This window comes from Oryza sativa, chromosome 4 (genome assembly GCF_034140825.1).
Source record: "Oryza sativa Japonica Group chromosome 4, ASM3414082v1".
NCBI classification, from domain to species: Eukaryota; Viridiplantae; Streptophyta; class Magnoliopsida; order Poales; family Poaceae; genus Oryza; species Oryza sativa.
In genome coordinates this window covers 35914177-35932336 of record NC_089038.1, presented here as the reverse complement: position 1 = coordinate 35932336, position 18160 = coordinate 35914177, and the positions used below count along the sequence as shown (strand labels likewise).

At 43.9% G+C, this 18160-nt stretch overlaps 1 protein-coding gene across 1 annotated transcript; it reads right to left on the bottom strand.

Annotated features, from left to right (window-relative positions):
- Positions 1–9458: 9458 nt before the first annotated feature.
- Positions 9459–13246, bottom strand: LOC4337508 (FT-interacting protein 3). The gene has a single exon (XM_015780862.3). The coding sequence runs from the start codon at positions 13159–13161 to the stop codon at positions 10096–10098; it is 3066 nt and encodes a 1021-aa protein (XP_015636348.1). The 5' UTR covers positions 13162–13246; the 3' UTR covers positions 9459–10095.
- Between the last annotated feature and the right edge of the window lie 4914 nt (positions 13247–18160).

Genomic DNA, 18160 nt, shown 5'->3' with positions numbered 1-18160 from the left:
TTATAAGTAATATACATAAAGTTACTTTAATGATAAACCAAATCACAACAATATAAAAGGATATTTACTTAATTTTTTAACTAAGATAATGATCAAATATCATGCATGTTAAAAATCAATGGCATTGTCTATTACAAAAGGAGAGAGTATAAGCCCCGTTCTTTTCTCCAACAAAAGTTGAATAAAATTTTGGATACTTGTAGCATGCTTTTCAAACTGCTAAATGGTGTGTTTCGTGCAAAAACTTTCTATATGAAAGTTACTTTAAAATATCATATTAATCTATTTTTCAAGTTTGTAATAATTAAAACTCAATTAAGCATACGTTAATATCACCTCATTTTACGTTAAAAACTTAATCTTCATCTTTATGTTCATTTTCAGAAGAAAAGAACTCAATTAATCATATATAGATAAGTCGTAAGTGATTCTTGGATGGAAAATCAAGTGGGCATTAATTCCATGTATTCTCCATGTGTGAAACAGAGACTAATAAGGAATTACTAGGTTTTATGTATCCCAAATCTCAATCACACGCTTCATATCCGTTGGATGTCAGCCAAAGGAGAGGGAGTAGTGGGATTCAGGATGGCTTTTGAGGGAGGGCCAAGGAGGTGGTGGACATAGATGGGCGATGGCAGCAGAGTTACGATGTTATTTAGGAGGATAATGTGTAAGGTCGATAGTGGAGATGTCAGATTTGAAGCTGTTAAAAGGTTGGGGCATCTCGACAACGTGGGTCGGTAGACAATGAAGTCGAGCAAGGTAAAGACATATTGGTGTCGTCTAGGCTAAGGTAGGAGAAATAAGGGGAGAGGGAAAGGAGAGATGAGTCAGTCGGGTAGTGCATATCGACACCATCAAAGCCAAGGAATTGGGGCAGGGGAGACGAGGACGACGACATTGGTGTCGTAGGGTTTCTTATGAGGGTAATGGGTGAGGTTTGTGCTGGGATGTCAGACCTAAAGTGGTTAAGAAGTAAGGGTATCTCAACAACGCTAGGTGGCAAAGATGGGTGAGACAAGGGCACCTTTGTGCTGCTAAGGCTTAGGGAGGAGGGAGCAGAGAAGGGAGGAGCGAGAAAGGAGGCGGTCTGACATGGCACGCCGGCGCCGACGAGGCCGCAGCATGGAGTGAGAGGTGAACGGAAAAAAAAAGAAAATATAATATTATTGTTCTGCATAAATCTTCGCATATGATCTGAATTTTCTGAAATTTATGGTTGTTTTTGTGTCACTGAAAACTAGGCACCCAAAGTAATAAAACTCACTGCTGAACGTGTATATATCTAAGTTGATCAATATGATTCAGGCGAATGTATTTTAATCAGTTCAGTTGATCGTGCGTGCATCCTCGCGGTCCAAGTGTACATCGTCTGGATATGCCATGCAATCAGGCAATCGGCCAACGTAGCAATCAGTAATCATGTATGTATACTCCAGGGCAGCCGAGGCTAATTGTCAAATTAATTATCGGACGACCTCTTGTGGCTATCGATAGATCCATCGATCAATGGAATGGGATGTTGATTCGCCATCATCAGAATAGATCATAGATCTAGCTAGCAAGCAAGCGCAGAAATTAAGAGAGAGACATGGTAATATAATCATGTATGCATGGAGATTAATTAATACTCCTAGGTATAACTCCAAGGATTAGATTGTACCACACATATGGAGTATGTAGCAGATAGAGAGGAAAAATTGTGGAACATACATTCAGCTGGAATGGAATGATGCTGAACCCCTGGAATCAACTAGAATTCAATCATTAGCTACTGCCATCGATCCGATTGCTTTCGATTAATCGATGGATGGATATGATTCAACATTGGTCTGGTGGACTATATAGCTAGCTTCTGCAGACCTAATTATCATCGTCGTGGAAATTGGAATTAATCATCCGCATGCATTGAATATTTGAATTCAAGAAAATGTACATTTAGTGCCATCGTTGATTAATTACAGATGAGGATTTCGTTTCATTTTCTCACGTCGATCCAGAAAACGGCCGATTTAATCTTCAAAGTTTTGGGGCCTTAATTTGTCTAAAAGCGTAAATATATGGGCCAAATTATTCTTTATATGGGCTGGATTTTGGGCCATATATCTCTGTGAAATATACATATGGGCTGGATTTCACATCTCGAAAACAAATAAGTCCACTTTGTCACATCTCGAAAACAAATAAGAATACCAGATATCTTATCCGTAACTATTAAAACCAATAAAAATAACCCTCTTGATGTTTTTAAAAGTGGCTTTGAGGTTGGTTTTTTCTGATGTGGCTCACTAATCTAGTCCAACCAACTAAATCAGCATGTGAAACCCACATGTCATCATCTCTCTTCTTCCCTTCCTCATCCTCCTATCTCTTGAAAAAGTGGACCTCTAAAAAATTATCCTAGTACGCATGATTGCAGAAGCCAGTCCATGTATATGAGACTATCCTTCATTTGCCATATTAGGTCGATTTGGCTCATGTTCAACGTCATGGGCCAAAAATTTAGTATCTCTTCTATTACTCCAAGACATATACTCTAATAAATTATTTCATCCGTTTCAAAGTATAACAACATGTAACATTCAATCATAATATAACAACTTCTTAACCTACATAATCTTCTCAACCAATCATCAATCACAAACTGCTATGTTTTAGGGCTAGTTCACTTTATTGCTAATTTTAAGCCTATCAAATTTTAGTAGGGTAACCAACTAAACATAGCCGGCTAGCTGCACCATTACCACCCTATCGAAAATTGGTAGTAATTTCGAAAGTTTCCTCCTCACAGTAACTCCACCAAAATTTAGCAAAGCTCCCATCCAAATACATCCAATGCTTCTAAATTTTAGTAGCACCAAAACAAGATTGATTTTGGTAATAAAGTGAACAAGCTATTAATTTATTCACATATTTTCTCTTTTCAACAAATCGTAACATTCTTTCATTTAAATCTTCATACTTTCTTAATACACATATCCAACTCCAGAACTTCTTATATTGGGTAGTAGTAATTAACAAACACACGTTTAAAGGAAGGGAGAAAATTCCTTATATGAATGCCATTGAAAGTTCACCAGTGTACTAGCTCATATGCCACTGAAAATTTGATATTTTCATATATGCCACTTAACGAATTTTTCCTTCCCTCATATGCCATCCTTCATGTGATCATTTTAGTTAGCATGGAAAGTACAAAATCACCCTCAGTTTCCTCCTCTTATGTTATGCACTAGCACTATCTCCCATTTTTGTCATTGCCAAGGCTCCCATCGGGCCTAATAAGGGCAGTTCCAACCCATAGTGGCCATAAGCAGTGTCTATGGTGACATGTCAATAAGACATCACAATAGAAACTACACTCTACAACCCATAGTTTCTTAAAGTGTGCCATTAATAAATACATCATCTATCTTCTCTACTAATCATATTTATTCTTTATCTATTATGAAGACACTATTCTCTCACAATGCAAAACTTTATAGTGTCTAGTGCATAGGTTATTGTGTTGAAACTGTGTCTTGCATGAGACCCAGTTTCTTTCTCTCTTCACTCTCTCTCTTAATTAATATAGTGTCACATAAGCTAAAAGTCCGACATGGCAATGTAGTTAATATCTTAGGTGGAGGGTTGGGACTGCCCTAAGCCAAGGAAAAAGCAAAAATTTAAATTTTCAAACTTAATTTTAAGATTGATTTTAAGATATTTTTAACGTAATTTCTTTTACAGTATTGGCTTTTAAGTCATCAAGAACACATATATAAAAGTTTTACCCACAAATTCATTTTTATTCCCTAATAAGTCGTTTTGACTTATTAAGGAAAAGGCAAACGATGGAGCCTCAAATCTTGTATGGTACTCCACCTCCCTCCACATGGCTCAAGAATAGACAGGTAAATAGTCCGAAATGACTGCTATCTACCTTAATTTTCTCGCTACGAATAAATATAAAACTATCTGTTCAAGAGGTTCGGTTGGAAACTCACCTCCCGGGCACGTAAAACGGAGCGACATGTTTTCTTATAATTAATTAAGTATTTATTATTTTTTTTAAAAGAATATATTAATAATATTTTTAAAGCAATTTTTGTATAGAAAATTTTTTAAATAAAACACACAATTTAGCAGTTTGAAAAGCGTGCGCGAAAAAATAAGGAAGAGAGATGAGTTGGGAAAGTTGGGGAAAGAACTCAGCCACCCATGGTGCAATTCAATTAAGCATTCAATTAATTCTTCAGTTAAAATACAATAATTTGCTAAGTCGAGACCCTGTTACCACACCTCAATTGCTTTGTAACGACATGAAAATGGAATAAACGAATGAAGAGACCGTACCGACGTAAGGTGGATTAGCCGGCCGGGCCTGCTACTGCATATACACTTATGTTATACTGCCCTACTGTAGAAGTACGTGCAGAGAGAGAGTCACGGAGGGGCATGCATGCAGGGGGCATTTCTACAGTTGCAGGTAGAGACACGCACGTCCAATAATTATGATTCTCTTGTCGATCCATCAGCTGATCGATCGCACGTCGCTTTCTGATCTCTAGATCAAAGCCCCAAATAACCCACATATTACATCATCACACATGCATATACTCCCCGTCCCATAAAAATTTAGGGCCCTTTAAATCACAGAAATGAGAAAATATAGAAATAGAAAAAACGCAGATTTTTATAGGAATGTAAGTGTAAAACAGAGGATTGCAAAACATAGGAAAAACAGAGGAATGACCGTTTGATTTGACCACGGAAAAAACGCAGAAATTAGAGGAGAGATAAAGACTCAAAGGAAAGTTTCCAAGAGATTTTACCTAATGTTAGAATTCCTCCAAAACTTGTATGGCATTAGGCAATCCATGGGATTTTTATATGATTCCATAAGATCCATTCCTTTGATTCAAATGGCTATATAGGAAAAATTCCTATAGTAATGAAATCCTCTAAAATTCTTATGAATTTCCTTTGAATCAAAGGGGGCCTTAACCTAAGATAGGATGTTAGATCCTTCCTAGTACAACGAATCTGGATTTACGCCGTGTTTAGTTCCAAAATAATTCTTCAACCTTCCAACTTTTACATCACATCAAAACTTTTCTACATACACAAACTTTCAACTTTTCCATCACATCGTTTCAATTTCAACCAAACTTCTAATTTTGATGTGAACTAAACACAGCTTTACAGTATGAGGGGTTAAGTTTTTTTAGATGGAGTATATATGCAGGGGTAAATGCTCTCGATCTTTCTTGTAGTCGTAATTCCTCACATATACTCCCTCCGTCCCAAAATGTAAGTATTTTTTACTATGAATCTGAATAGTAAAAAAATGATATATTTTGATATGGAGGTAGTAGAATATACTTGACCAACAAAAGGTCGATTGATATACATCAAGTGGAAGCTAGAGCCTAGAGCTGGGGTATCGTGATGTACGCATGACATGTGCATATATATGACCAGGTTGATCTTGGCCAGTTCTTGACAAACTCGAGAAATTATTTTGCACAAGTATCACAATAAGCAAGCAAAACATTCATCATCGATCATTCATGTGTGATCTGCGTATACTTATATACTCCTTCCATTTCTTTTTATTATTTCGATTTTTTGGGATTTCTCCTGTGTTGACGAGGAGAAGGCACAGGAGCAAATATATAATTTCACAGCTTTCTTAATTTTGAGGGAAAGGTCGGAAACGTCAAATAAAACGAAACGGAGGGAGTATATCGTCCATCGTGCCCTGTTAATTAGCTCTCGGTCATTAATGGCTGCCCTGGCCTGCTGCTGGTACAATACAAGTCGGTCATTGTGTTTGTTAGCATGTCATTCTCCTGGCATAAAGAGCACGCACCCAATGCCATGCCGTATACTCCAGTTTGCATCATTGCACTTGCAGACTGCGTACCGGCCACTGGTGGAGAAAGCGTTTGTAGTCCCGGTTCGTAACCTCTCTTTAGTCCCGGTTTTTAAACCGAGACTACCAATCTGGGACTAAAAATCGCTATCTTTAGTCCTGGGTGAAATAACTGGGACTAAAGATGGCTCAGTCACGTGGCCGGCTGAGCCATCTGTTACCAACCGGGACTAAAGATCGAGCTGACCTTTTTTTTGCATGGCCCTGTTGCTGCATGGTTTATATATATATATATATATATATATATATATATATATATATATATATATATATATATATATATATATATATATATATATATATATATATATATATATATATATATATATATATATATATATATATATATATATATATATATATATATATATATATATATATATATATATATATATATATATATATATATAAAGCACTTAACATTTTATGTGCATATATATATATATGACCAAAATATATATTTATATTAAAGAAAATATGTACATGCATATAGAAAAATAGACATGTATTAATTACAATCCATTATGATGTCCTAGCTAGCTACGATTTCGACGTAGTAGTAGGCGTCATCTCAGAAGCTAAGGACCTATGAATTGTATTTCCGTCGTAGTAGAATTCACCCTTGGGATCAAGGATTTGTTCGTTGATGAATCCCATGAGTTGTTCTTGAACCGCCGCGATAAATTCCTTGTGTGTGATCAGGTTATCCCTCATGCGAATAAACTATATGAATGTATGAAATTAATTAGTAATTAAACAAAAAATCGATACATACGCAATGAAATTTTGAATTTATTTGTACGTACATCGAGCTCTCTTGTGATGATGATTTGGTCTGCAAGACAGTGGCAATACTCGCACACGTAGTAGCCACACAAGTTAGTTCCCTGCTTTTGCTTTGCACACTATAAATAAATGACAAACGGCGAGAGATGTAATTAATATACACTTGTATGTATTTGAATTGGAAATTGAATATAAATGTAGAGCATGTGTACTCACAGGAAAATTGAACTTCCGCCTAAGTCTTTCTCTCCATTTGCCGCGGACCAAATGATGGAACCGATACCAAGCCCTACATGGAGTTTAAAGCTATGATTCGTAGTAGCAATTAATTATAACAAGATTCTTAATTAACATAGGAACTTATGACAGTACATGTCTATAAGTTCGAAAACCTTGTCAAACGTAGACTCTTTTTTATCCATTGAGTCATATACGTTGACGGTGCAGGCCTCCAGGTCGAAGAGTAAAAGGACCTAGTGGAATCTGCAATGTGCGTGGGATGCATTACATATGAAACACTTAGCATGTTCGTACAGGAATGAAATTTGTTATAGGAAGACAGTAAAAACTAACTCTGTGTTGTACGGCAATAGTATGAACGTCTTGTAATGCTGCGCCTTCAGGAGATGGACGAGATTGTCCTCTGTGGCTTGCGGATACTGGTCGAGCATTGCGACGTTTACTTTCCGAGGGTCGATGAATCCAGTATCGAAAACCCCCCACCGTCGGGCCCTTTGAATCTCCATTCTACAACGATAAAAGGAAGTATATATTATATATATTCTACTTATATACAATGACCTAATTAATTAAAGGAAACGTAATAAGAAATCTAACTGAACGATACTTACAATATCCAGTAACTCATAATAGAGACGTCGAGGGCATCCAGCTGGTATAGTTCGTAGATACCCTTGAAATTGATCCAGAGAATGTCATCTCCTTGCAAGAAGTCCGTGTCCCTGATCCTCACTCCGATCATCTCTCTACCGGTGGCGCTCATCTCCATGTACAGTTGATGGAACTTGTACATTTGTGTGGGTAGGGACTACAGCTGCTTAGGCTTGACAAGCGGTTTACTGAGTTCGTACATGTATTTCACTGACAGGCCCTAACAGCATTTGAACCGGGACTAAAGATGATCTTTAGTCCCGGTTATGCCCGTTACCCTTTTTAATCGGGACTAAAGATCATCTTTAGCTCTGGTTTTTATTGCAACCGGGATTATTGTAGAATTCGGCCGACCAACGAAAGATGATTTCTCCACCAGTGGGCCTGAAGGTGGAGGCTATATATGCTAATTAACCCATACCTGGCGAAATATAAATTGCCGTTTCTAATACTTCAATTCAAATTTACAAATTTTTAAATAATATTTTTCCTTTGTTCATATTGAACACATGAAAAATATGTTCGTAATAATATACAGCACGATGATCAAATTATTTTTTAATACATATATATACTACATATTTTGGTGACCGACAGGATATGCTAGCTAATGCTAAGCCAACAGTTTTCAAACCATCGCATCAGCACTAAGTGTGTGCGTGCTTGATCGCAGAATTGATATCGCGATCGATGGTCCTGTAAATGCATCATACTCCTATGTAATAATGGATGGATGTGCACAGGAATTAATAAGATGGGAGCAACTCCCCTCCATCCAAGCTATAGAAGATCACTACTAGCTCAGGACTCGTGTTTTCAACCGATCGTTGATCGAGCAATCACTTCAGATCGAGTGTGTTTAAAAAAGATTCAAATTTTGCCTAAAAAGGGAACTCCAAATCGAGGTGGATTACTACTACTTATTTGCCTCAATGTATCATGTACTTCATCCATTCGAAAATATTACTCCCTCCGTTTCAAAATATTTGACACCGTTGAATTTTTAGCTCATATTTGACCGTTCGTCTTATTAAAAAATTATGAAATATGTAAAACTATATGTATACATGAAAGTATATTTAACAATGAATCAAATGATATGAAAAAAAAATAATTACTTAATTTTTTTTAATAAGACGAATGGTCAAACACGTACTAAAAAGTAACTGTGTCACATATTTTAAAACAGAGGAGTATCATTTCTAGCTACAAAGAGCATCAATGTATAATTAGCTTACTTATTTGCCTCGACCAACCGTGGTAGCAAATAGGAAGAGCGAAGTAAACAAGAGCTGTGCATGTTTTCCTATAGACATGGATTGAACGCTTTTCGAAGATCCAAAAAAAATAGTAGGAGTAATAAGAGCAAGTTTAATAGTTTAATAGTATAGCCAACTACTAGCTCCAATTCATTTATAAACAATCTAATAGCTTATCCATACAATAGTTACATACTACACTATTAATATATGATCCCACCTGTCATACACACACTAAGTTTTAGAGTCCGTGCTATAGCTGGCTACAAATCTGTAGCCTGCTACTTTTCTCTCTCATTATTTATCTCATTAAAATATATTTGCAGTTGGCTTATAGCCTGCTATTCTATCTGCTCTAAGAAGCATGAGCCAGTGGCATGTTTGAAGAGAGAAAATATGGTGTAGCTAGCTAATTAATTGACTTGCTGTGCATTAGTGTAGGTACTTTTGTGAGGGAGAGGAAAGAAAAGTATGGCGCATAGGAGTAGAATAGAATAGAAGCACGCGTGAAGCAGTTGGAACAAGAACATAGGATACACAAGTGCATTTTTGGTACCACGTACGCCACACAAGTGGTTTATTTATAGAATGAGTCGTTAGAGTAGAGCAATACCATTACAGGTAGAACTTTATTAATAAAGACAAAATTATTCTTGTAGTATGATGCTAGTACTACACGTATGTACTACTAGTATATATGGAGAGATATGTCATGGTACACACAGTGGCAGTGGCAGAATGTTCAATTTCTCCACAGAGACGACCAAAGGGATAGATGAGAATATACACGCACATTCCACAGGCACGGAATGAAAGAAAAGAGAAGGAAAAGAGGAAAGGCAGAAGAAACTGCAGGCGGGCAGCAAGATAGGAATCTCATCAAGAAAAAAAAGAGAAAAGAATGGTGGGCGAACGAAAAGAATGTAGCAACAACCAACTTTGCTCCTTCCAGACTTATTAGTTGTTCTTCTTCTCTTGCGCGCATTATTTGAGCGCGAATGATTGCGTTGGCTCGCCGGGCGGATGGCTGCCTGTCTGCGTCTGCGTCTACCACCGCCCGGGACTGGACTGGACCTCGCGCGCGCGCCTTGTGAATTTTGAGAGTAGAGGACGGGTAAAAACTCCCCGTATGTTATGATGCTTCTGCTGCACGTACTTGGTCCAGATGACGAGTGAATTGGCAAGGACGGACGGACGGACGGAAGGGAACGGAATGGGTAGGTACGGTAGTAGTTGTGTTCAGAGGAGGACGTCGGACTTGGCGGGTAGTCGCTTGTAGAAGTTGAAGGGGACGGACGGCTGCTTGCTGCGGAAGCGCGGATGGCGGAGGAGGTACAGCCCCACCACCACCGCCACCACCTGGAACGGCGTGACGTAGAGCACCACCGCGATGATGAGCGAGAGCAGGACGAAGATGGAGGTGGCACGGGGGTCGCGCCAGCTGAGCAGCGCCTGGGCGCGCTCCCCCTGCGTGGCCAGGTCACCCACCACCGTCTGCACCCTCCCGGCCACGCTCCGCAGCCGGTCGTACCTCATCCGCACCACGTCCCCGGGCTTGCTGGTGGGGAACGTGTCGAACTCCTCGTCCAGCTCGTCCGGGTGCACCTGCTCCGCCTCCGCGTGCGACAGCGCCGTGTCCATGTGCGCCGGCTTCCGCGGCCGCCTCCGGTAGTTCCACACCCCGATGACGAACAGGTAGAGGAAGACGGTGGGGAGGATCAGCTCCGGGTAGCACACCAGGATGAGGAACAGCACGTGCACCAGGATGGTGGTCACCGGGTTCTTCCACTTGCAGATCCCATCCATCCACCGCGCCACCGCCACCGCCCCGGAGAAGAGCGACGTCATCCGCTTGAAGTTGGCCTTGCTCCGACGCAGGCTGAACATGTGGGAGTCCACGTCCAGCATGTACTCCACCACCTCACGGTGCAGCGGGGGCTCCGCGCGACCCAGCCGCGCCGCCACCATCTGCATCGCCTGGAACCGCAGGTAGTCCATCTGCAGCACCGAGATGGGGTGGGTGTAGTGCATCTTGGGCAGCAGCGGCTTCCCGTACATGGCCAGCATGTTGGCCCACGCCGTGCACGTGAACCGCACCGCCAGGTGGAGCTCCCCGGTCTTCTTCAGGCCCCCCGGCGTCAGCGTCATCAGCGGGTAGAAGTGGGTGTACACGCGCTCCGTCTCCAGCGTCGACAGCCGCACCCGCACCTTGCCGATCCGCTGGTCCTTGGCGTCCCCGCCCCCCGTCAGGTGGCAGTTGTCGAACACCGCCACCGTCACCACCGTGCACAGGTCGAACACCTCCCACGTGTACTGCTCGTTCCACCGGGGCGCCGCCGTCCCCACCAGCGTCCGCGTCCGCACCCACTTCGCCCCGTACTTGGCCACGCAGTAGGGGCTCTTCCCGCCCGCCAGGTTCCGCGCCCCGAGGATGCCCAGCTCCAGGATCCCGATCGGGCTCTTCCTCAGCTTCTTCGCCGCCGGCTGCAGGTCGCTGCTGTAGTGCGTCGACTCGTCCAACACGTGGTACGCCGTCTCCAGGCTCAGCCGCAGGTGGATCTTGCTCGCGAACGACGACTTGAGCTTCGTCGCCTCCGCCGCCGCGGCCTCGTCCGCCGTCAGCGCCCGCGACAGGCTGAACCACTTGGCCTCGATCGACTTGGCCAGGTCGTTGCGAGGCACGTAGGGCGCCGCCACCGGGATGATCACGCGCCCCACCGGCTCGTCCCGCCCCGCCGCCACGCGCTCCTCCACCGTCACCACCAGCGGCTCGTCGAACGGCTCCGCGGCCACGAACAGGAACTCCTCGTTCCACATCGGGTTGGCCGACCCCTGCGACCGCGTCCGCCGCGTCTGCCCGCCCAGCTGTATCTTGACGATGGACGGTGCCAGCGGGCGGCCCTTCTCGGCGGGGATGAGGTCTTGCGCCGCGATGGCCACCACCTTGAGGTAGATGAGCTTGGGGGAGTAGTACACCTTGGAGCGCGTGCTGGCGAGGCTGTCAAGGGAGACGGAGTGGGCGTCCGAGTGCCAGGCCTCCGGGAACGCCTCGTCGGCCTGCGTGCCGTTCCAGACGGCGAGCATGATCTCGCCGTGGCGAATCTTCTCGCCGGAGCGGTCGGCGAGGCGGTACCACTGCGGGGCGAGGGGGCTGTCGGGCGGGACGCGGTTGGGGATGTCGGTCATGTCGAAGACAACGCGGCCGACGAAGTCGTCCTTGAGGACGTCCTTGTCCTTGACGACCACCTCAAGCTGGCTGGACTGCAGGTGATCGCGGGAGAAGGCGAAGACCTGGCGCCACACCGGGTTGGGGTTCTTCTCGAGGTGGCGGGTGACGCCCTTGAAGTTGCCGAGCCTGACCTCGACGTAGGGGTCGAGCGCGCCGGTGATGTCCATGTTGGGGAGGTCGCGCGCCTTGACCACGCTCACGTACAGGTACGACATGGGCTCCACCATGTCGTAGGTGGAGGCGATCTTGGCCGCGGCGGCCACCGCGGCGCGTGGGCCCATCTTGGCCGGCAGCGGCGGCTTGGTCTCCACCAGGCCGAACGCCGAGGGGGGCGGCCCGGGGGCGGGGCCGGGAGGGCGCGGCATGATCACGGTCTGGCCTGGCGGCGGTGGCGGCGCGGCCACCGCGTGGAGCGTGGCACGCCTGGGTTGAGAGGCGGCGGGGGCGGGGGCTTGGACGGGGACGGAGCGGAACACACGAGGAGGCTCGTGGTCGTGGGTGGTCTTGCCCTTGGACTCCGACTCCGGGGGCGGTGGCTGCGCCTGCGCCTGCGCCTCTCCATGGGGAAAGGCGGGAGGAGGCCTGCTGTCGGGTTGCTCGGCGGAGACGGACTGGGGAGGCTGGTGCTGGTGGTGGTGGACAGCGGGAGCAGGAGGAGGATCAGGGGAGTCGTTGGCGATGAGGTAGAGTCGGAGGGCGATGTCGCCGGAGACGCGGGAGAAGAGGCCGCGCTTCTCGAGCGGGTAGCGCTGGAGGAGGGCGTCCTGCGGGGAGGGGGCGAGGGAGGCAGCGGAGATGCGGACGCGGCCGAGGAAGGTGTGGAGGCGGGTGGCGTGGTGGTCGGTGAGGCTGCGATCGTGGTGGACGGAGACGTCGACGGGGAGGGAGGGGAGGCGGGAGGGGTCGCGGACGTCGAACACGAGGGTGTGGTTCCATTGCGGGGAACGATCGGCGGGCTTGGTCGGGGTGCGCTGCTTCTGCCCGTCGAACTCCACCTCTACGAACGCGTTGCAGGCGCCGGCGCCGTCCTTGGGCGCAAGCTCCGACGCGTCCAATATCTCCACGCCCACCTTCATGCTGCCTCTCTGCTTGCTCTCTACTCTAGTGCTATTCCCTCATCTGCTTCTGCTGGAATGTTGTGGTCTAATAGCAGGAGGAATTGGAGAGGGATGGGCGGCGTGGGAGAGCATATCAACAGGGCAGAGCGGCACCTTCCAACACTCTGTTTGGCGGTGGACATGATCTCCATCCATCCCCAATAATACTCCAAAACATAATCAAGGAGGAAGCTAAGGGCCTCTATCTAATTGATTGCTAGCCATTACTGTACTTGTACTCCTTTTCTTATTTATTTATGGGAGTACCTATACATCTTTCGAAAGATTTTTATAATCGTATCACACAGATTTTTAATCTTTGTATTAAAATCCGATAGATATAATAAAAAGCAAAAAGCAATTAAGAAACACCATAATAAACATTAAATTACCATATCCTCAAGAAAAAGACCAAATCCAATACAAAATTTAAAATTTACATGTGAAGATTTAAAAATTACAGTGTAACTTACAAAAGTTACAGTGTAAGTTTCATAAATTACACTGTAACTTACAAGAAAATGCACTGTAAATTTGAGTGAGAAAATCGAGTGAGAGATAAGAAAAAATCTTTCGAGTGAGATATAGCAAAATCGTTTATTTATTACTACTATACGCTAATAACAACAGGCCACCCCGCCCAGGGGAAAACGATGGAGTGACGCCACACACACACCGGTAACAAACTCTACTTCTACTTTTCATCTTTTCGTCGGCAGAATCGATCGGGTCGGGGGGGTTTTTTCGAACCAAAGAGGCCCCTTTTCCACAGCGCACGCTCCCTCCCTTGGTTCTAGACCATGGAGTAATGGTCATGGAATAGTAAAAGGTTTACTAGTCCTCCTTTTCTTCCATTCCATTCCCTTCCCTTCCGTTCCACCAAACGCATGCATGATTGGATCAAATTTTATCTCTTTCTTCTCTATACATATGTATACTTCAAGATAAGATAGATAGATCACGCATGGAAGGCATGATCAGACGATGTCATGTTTTCATTTGCATCAATCTCCCAAACTTGCTTATTTTCATTCATTCCTACTGATACTTTTGCGAGCACGGGTAGCTTTGGAAAGCAGCACGACACGATAAGAAAGAGTATACTAGAACATTCAGAGAATCAACCTGCTGCTACTACGACTCCAGTAGTATTACTAAAAAAAAGGCACGCATGCATGACTAGCTACCTAACTGCTGCACACCGCGCAGCGCAATCCAGCGATTCCTCGACGTTGACGTTCTAATTGCCGACCTGCCTCCCCCCCCCCCCCCCCCCCCCCCCCCTCTCTCTCTCTCTCTCCCCCTCAAGTCTTAACTAACCGACTAGTACAACACAATTCCAAATCAGATAAACAAACGACTTCGCTCTTTCACTTCTCCAAACCTCACGATTGCCCAGCAAATTAACATCCGCTTATCAAACTAGTTAGGTACTAATACATCGTATGTTAGCTGTAGGAGAACTATATATGAATTATAATTTTTTTCTTAGGTACTATACGATTTTTTTTCATGTGTTTATATATTTTTGCACCTTGATAAATTATCTGAAGGTTATAAATGGTATATATGAATTATAATTTTTTTACTTATTATATGATTATGATTTGCTTTCACGTGTTTATATATTTTGTATCTTGATAAATTATCTACAAGTTATAAATGGTTGTGTTGTATGGTGCGTTTTTAGGGAGAACATATGCAATTTGCATACTTGATAAATCATCAAAGGCTAAAAACAATTAAGATGACATGACTTCTTGAGAGAAGAGATAATTATCACTAACTTCACTTGGCAAGGATGAACTTTATAGATATATAGCATTATGGAGTATATTTTATCTTGATCAATTATCTGAATGATATGGTTTGCATGGTGTGGTACATTTTTCACCATTGATGAATCATCCAAAACTAGAAACAATTGAGATGATGTCTTTACGAGAGAAAAGATAATTAACATTAACTATACTTATTAGGAAATAACTTATAGATACATAATATTCCAATTACGTGGAGGTACCTGCGGACGATGCCTCCTTCCAGCGGCGCAGTCACGACGGTCGACAGCTACCAACACCTCCATACCCGTTGACTAGCAGACGCACAGAAGTTAGAGCACCTCAAAAAGCCTCTCTACTTAAATGGCTACTTGAGTGTGTGTGCGTGTGTGAGAGAGAGAGAGAGAGAGAGAGAGGAGAATGGACGAGTGGCGATAGCGGTATCGAGGTGGGAGAAGGGAGACGAGGCGGCGTGAAGGAGCGGCGGCGCCAGCGAGATGGGAGACGAGGCGGTAAAGAGGCCGGTGCGGTAGGGCTCCGTCGTCACCTCACGCACGTACAAATCCATTGTCGCCTTCGCTGTTCGTCGCCATCGTTACCTCACATGGCTCGAGGAAAAGGGGGAGAAAAGAGGAGGAAGAATAAGGGGTATTTGAGGCTGACACACGGGTCCCACTGTCATAGACTTATAATAGAGAGTGTAGATGGAAAGTATGTTGGAGTAAGTAACGAGTCTGACTTGACAAATCAGATGGAGAGTTAGCTATATTGGAGAGTTTTTTTTATAGTATGTTGAAGATGCTCTTAGATGACCCTAACAAATTACCTTGGCGAGCATGACACATGGGTTCCATGGAGAGGAAGAGAAAAGAGGAGAGGGAAGATGATATATAGGTCTCACTGTTTTTTCAGTTTTTTTTTCTCTGGCTTACATGTGTGTCACGTCTATTTCTATCTTTTTTAAAATATGTATATTATGAAAAACTGAGTCAAAGAGCCATGTAAGCACCATATAGCACGAAATCACCATAGAAAACCACCCACGAGGTTAAGGAATGTTAATAAAACTCGGATCACAGTTGGGGGATATGGAATAGACTTCTTTCCTTCTAGAGAAGTACTGTGTGGCGAAGTATGTGGTGAGAATTCCATAAATGGCCTAACCCAGTGAAAGTCCAATCCGGCCCAACGTGAATCATCTTAGGCTTTAATATGTGGGCATGCCTGCCTGCCAGCATGCTTTGGATTGCTGAGCATGGCCTTCTCTAAACTGGCCGTAAGGCCTGCATAAATCTGAGAGACAGCTTTCAGAGACAAACATACATACTAAGTAGTAGTAAATAAGTCTATATTGCCTCCCTCCTCTCTTTCAAGCCCTCAACCGTAAAATTTGGTTATAACGTCCATCTTTGAAGCTCGGTGCAAAACGAATCATTCTATGGTTGGTTTTTGCTGACGTGAAAGGTTGACCATGGTTAACTCGTTGAGTCAGCAGGGGGACCCACATGTTGGAGACTCACATGCAAATCTCTTGGGAAAAAAATTAGTAGGGTCAACATGTCATTCTCTCTACTTCCCTCCCCTTACTCTCTTCCCGTTTTTCTTCTCCATCTATCTTACCGACGAGAGACAGAGAGAGGGCCAGACGACTACGAGCAGTGGTAGAGCAAGGCAACAACAATTCGTGGTTGACGAGGAGGAGAGGAGAGGCAAGGGAGAGGGGTGGGGAGGATGAAGGCGAGGGCAATAAGGGGATGTTCTGTCACCACATGCACCTTGGTGTCGTGTGTGGCAGCGACGACGTCTGGCGCAACTCCTGGCCACGTGAACCCTGGAGGCCAGGGTTACCGTGAGCGGCGGGCGAGGGATCGCGCTGATGCTTCAGCCCGTGGGTGACGTTGTGGTCCTCCTCTAGCCAATGCGGCGATGTTTTGCGGTTGTGGCAGCAGCTTGACCACAAGGCTACTGAGGAGCGGTGCACGGGGCCACGACACCGACACAACGGAGTAAGGGTAGTGTGGGCAAGGGGAGGAGGAGCTCATGTTGTCGAAGTCAGAGTTGAATGTGTCTCTGCCACGCAGCCACATTGATGTGTTGTGTAGTGCGCATGTGACTAGTTGTCGGGATAACTTGGTCCGAGTCGCTCGAACAAGGCATGGAGGTGCGTGATGAATATTTGGATTCCATCGCTGTGATGTCCACCGCCGCCCACGTAGGTCTCACTTGCTAACTTAGTGAGACAACCATATTTATTCAACCTGCCACGTTAGCATAAACCACTTCCCAACCCACGGAAGAAGTATTTGTACCGTTTTTTGAAGACGGGGAGACACTATACCCCGGTTTTACAATTGAGGGAGATGATTCAATGCAAGAAACAAGGGAGACGGAATAGACTTATTCCAATATACGAGTGATTTGGTTCCTTAGGTTGTGTTTAGAGGAGAGGTTAGGAACATTTCTCTCGTGCACGGAAATCAGGGTTACTTATTTGCACATGATTAATTAAATATTAGCTAAAAAAACTGAGAAATGGATTAATACGATTTTTTTTACAAAAGAACTTTCTTATAGAAAATTCTGGCAAAACAAACACCATTTAGTAGTTCGGAAAGTATGCGTGTGGAAAATGAGAGAGTGGAGGTTAGGAATCTACGCTTGCGAACATAGCCTTAGCTACTATTCCAAATGGAGTAACTGCACTTGTGTATAAATCCACTCATTTTGCTTACATCCTTTAGTCATAAATATTTGACATTTTGAATAAAATTATATCAAAATTTTAAAATTCCAACCATAAATAACTTCTCAAATGCTAAGTTTCTTTTTTTAAAAAAGCTAAATGTAAAGTTAACTTGAAAAGTACTACTGTAATATTATACAGTACTAGAAGTATTACTCGCTCCATCTTAAAACATAATAAAATATCAGATTGGACATGTCGTACTACTACGAATCATTGGAAAGACATTATTGTCCGTATAAAGTTTATGTACTTAAGAAAATGTGCTGCGATAAATCCATCTAGGGAATGCGATCCCCACTTTAGATGATGGCCTAAACTCAGGTCAAACCCAATAAGCAGCTCATGTGCAAGTAGTACTGCTATGCAACTAGTAGTAGTACTGAAAATGAGGGCAAATTGGTAGGTTTGGAGCGCAAAAGCGAAATTCAAAATTTGACCTCATATCGTCATC

What these genes read in the sequence shown, in the direction of transcription:
- LOC4337508 (XM_015780862.3), bottom strand. Translation starts at nt 13,161, where the DNA reads ATGAAGGTGGGCGTGGAGATATTGGACGCGTCGGAGCTTGCGCCCAAG.